At 40.6% G+C, this 1,347-nt stretch overlaps 1 protein-coding gene across 4 annotated transcripts in view; it reads right to left on the bottom strand.

Annotated features, from left to right (window-relative positions):
* The window catches only part of LOC120612736 (nesprin-2-like), a 54,311-nt gene extending 53,385 nt beyond the window's left edge, over positions 1-926 (bottom strand). For all 4 annotated transcript variants that reach the window (XM_039875204.1, XM_039875205.1, XM_039875206.1 and 1 more), the window contains exons 1-2: positions 746-926; positions 488-632 (exon numbers count right to left, since the gene is read on the bottom strand). In XM_039875204.1, the coding sequence (XP_039731138.1) occupies positions 488-632; positions 746-795 (195 nt within the window). In that variant the 5' untranslated portion in view covers positions 796-926. The remainder of the gene's footprint in view (positions 1-487; positions 633-745) is intronic.
* Between the last annotated feature and the right edge of the window lie 421 nt (positions 927-1,347).

Here is a 1,347-nt window from a genome sequence, read left to right as displayed (position 1 = left end):
AATCAGTTACATTAAAAAGTTACAGTGAATTAATCATGCACTTTTGAAATGAAGGATCTGCCTGTAATCACCAAGAGTATTTCCAAATATAAATCAGCACAAATGAAATTATTAATGCTACAATTATAATTATACCAGGTTCTTTGATATTTTAGAGAATTACTCAGTAAAAATGCAAAGATGAGTTGAAGTACTTTAACATGTTCCTGGTAAAGTGATATAATTGCATCCTCTGGAAGCAAAGTTGTGCTAGAGGCTTCAACCTACTACAGAAAATCTAGGAGTTCTATGATTAACAAAATAGAGCAATAAAACCAAAAACTGAAATTTGTGAAATGTGTGAGAATTTTACACATGATCAACTGACAACAGAATTTGCTTAAAGACATACATTGATAGGTACTCACTGTATCTTATTTCAATCTATCTTTCTCTGACTCCTGTCCCAGGGTGAGGGGTGTGAGGGTGGCAGAAAGCACTGGTTTACCTCGTATGTTTTCTGCTGTTCCAGGAGAGCTGGCAGGCCGTCAGCAATATTCTCCTTGAGTATCTCTTCTATCTTCTCCAAAAGCTGGACCCACTTTTCACAGCAATAAAGAAACTTTTCGTTTAATCCGATTTCCTGAAGCTCACTACAAAGGTTTAAAAACAAACAAAAAGGTGACATATAGCAATGCCATTACTGAGCTCAAGTTATTAATTTTACCTTAATTGAAACAGAACGGCCGAGATGGACTGTTCTGACCTGCAGCGTTCCAGTGCCGTTGCCGTAGTCCGAATCCATTGCCGGTTCATATTTTGCAATGTCTTCACAGCTATGTCACTAAGTGGGAGCTTGAGGCTTATTTCATTCAGATGTTCAACGTCAGGGGATTGGGCTGTCAGTGCCAGCACATGATTCTGTTAAAAAGAAAAATTCTAGATTTTTGGATGCTAATAAGATATCTTCATGATGAAAAGGTCTTAGAGATCCTGTAGAGCAGCGGTCTCCAAACTTTTTGGCACTAGGGGCCAGTGCTCCTATGAGAATCTAATGCCTGATGATCTGAGGTGGAGCTGAGGTGGTGATGCTAGTGCTGGGGAGCGGCTGCAAATACAGATGAAGCTTTGCTTCCTAGCCCACTGCTCACCTCCAGCTGTGCAGCCTGGTCTGTAACCCAGGAATTAGGGATCGTTGCTGTAGACCATCCTTATCTCAAAGATAAGGAAAAATGGGGCCCAGAATAGGTAGATGACTTGCCCACGGTCGAATAGCTTGTTAGTGTCAGAACTTGACATGAACCCAGGTCCCTCAATCCTGTGGCTTTTCAAAAATGATAAGCTGCATACATGGCCAGAACCTAAACA

This window comes from Pteropus medius, unplaced genomic scaffold (genome assembly GCF_902729225.1).
Source record: "Pteropus medius unplaced genomic scaffold, Ma_sr-lr_union100, whole genome shotgun sequence".
Lineage (NCBI taxonomy): Eukaryota > Metazoa > Chordata > Mammalia > Chiroptera > Pteropodidae > Pteropus > Pteropus medius.
The sequence above is the reverse complement of the archived record's forward strand: the minus strand, read 5'-3'. Positions and strand labels throughout refer to the sequence as shown.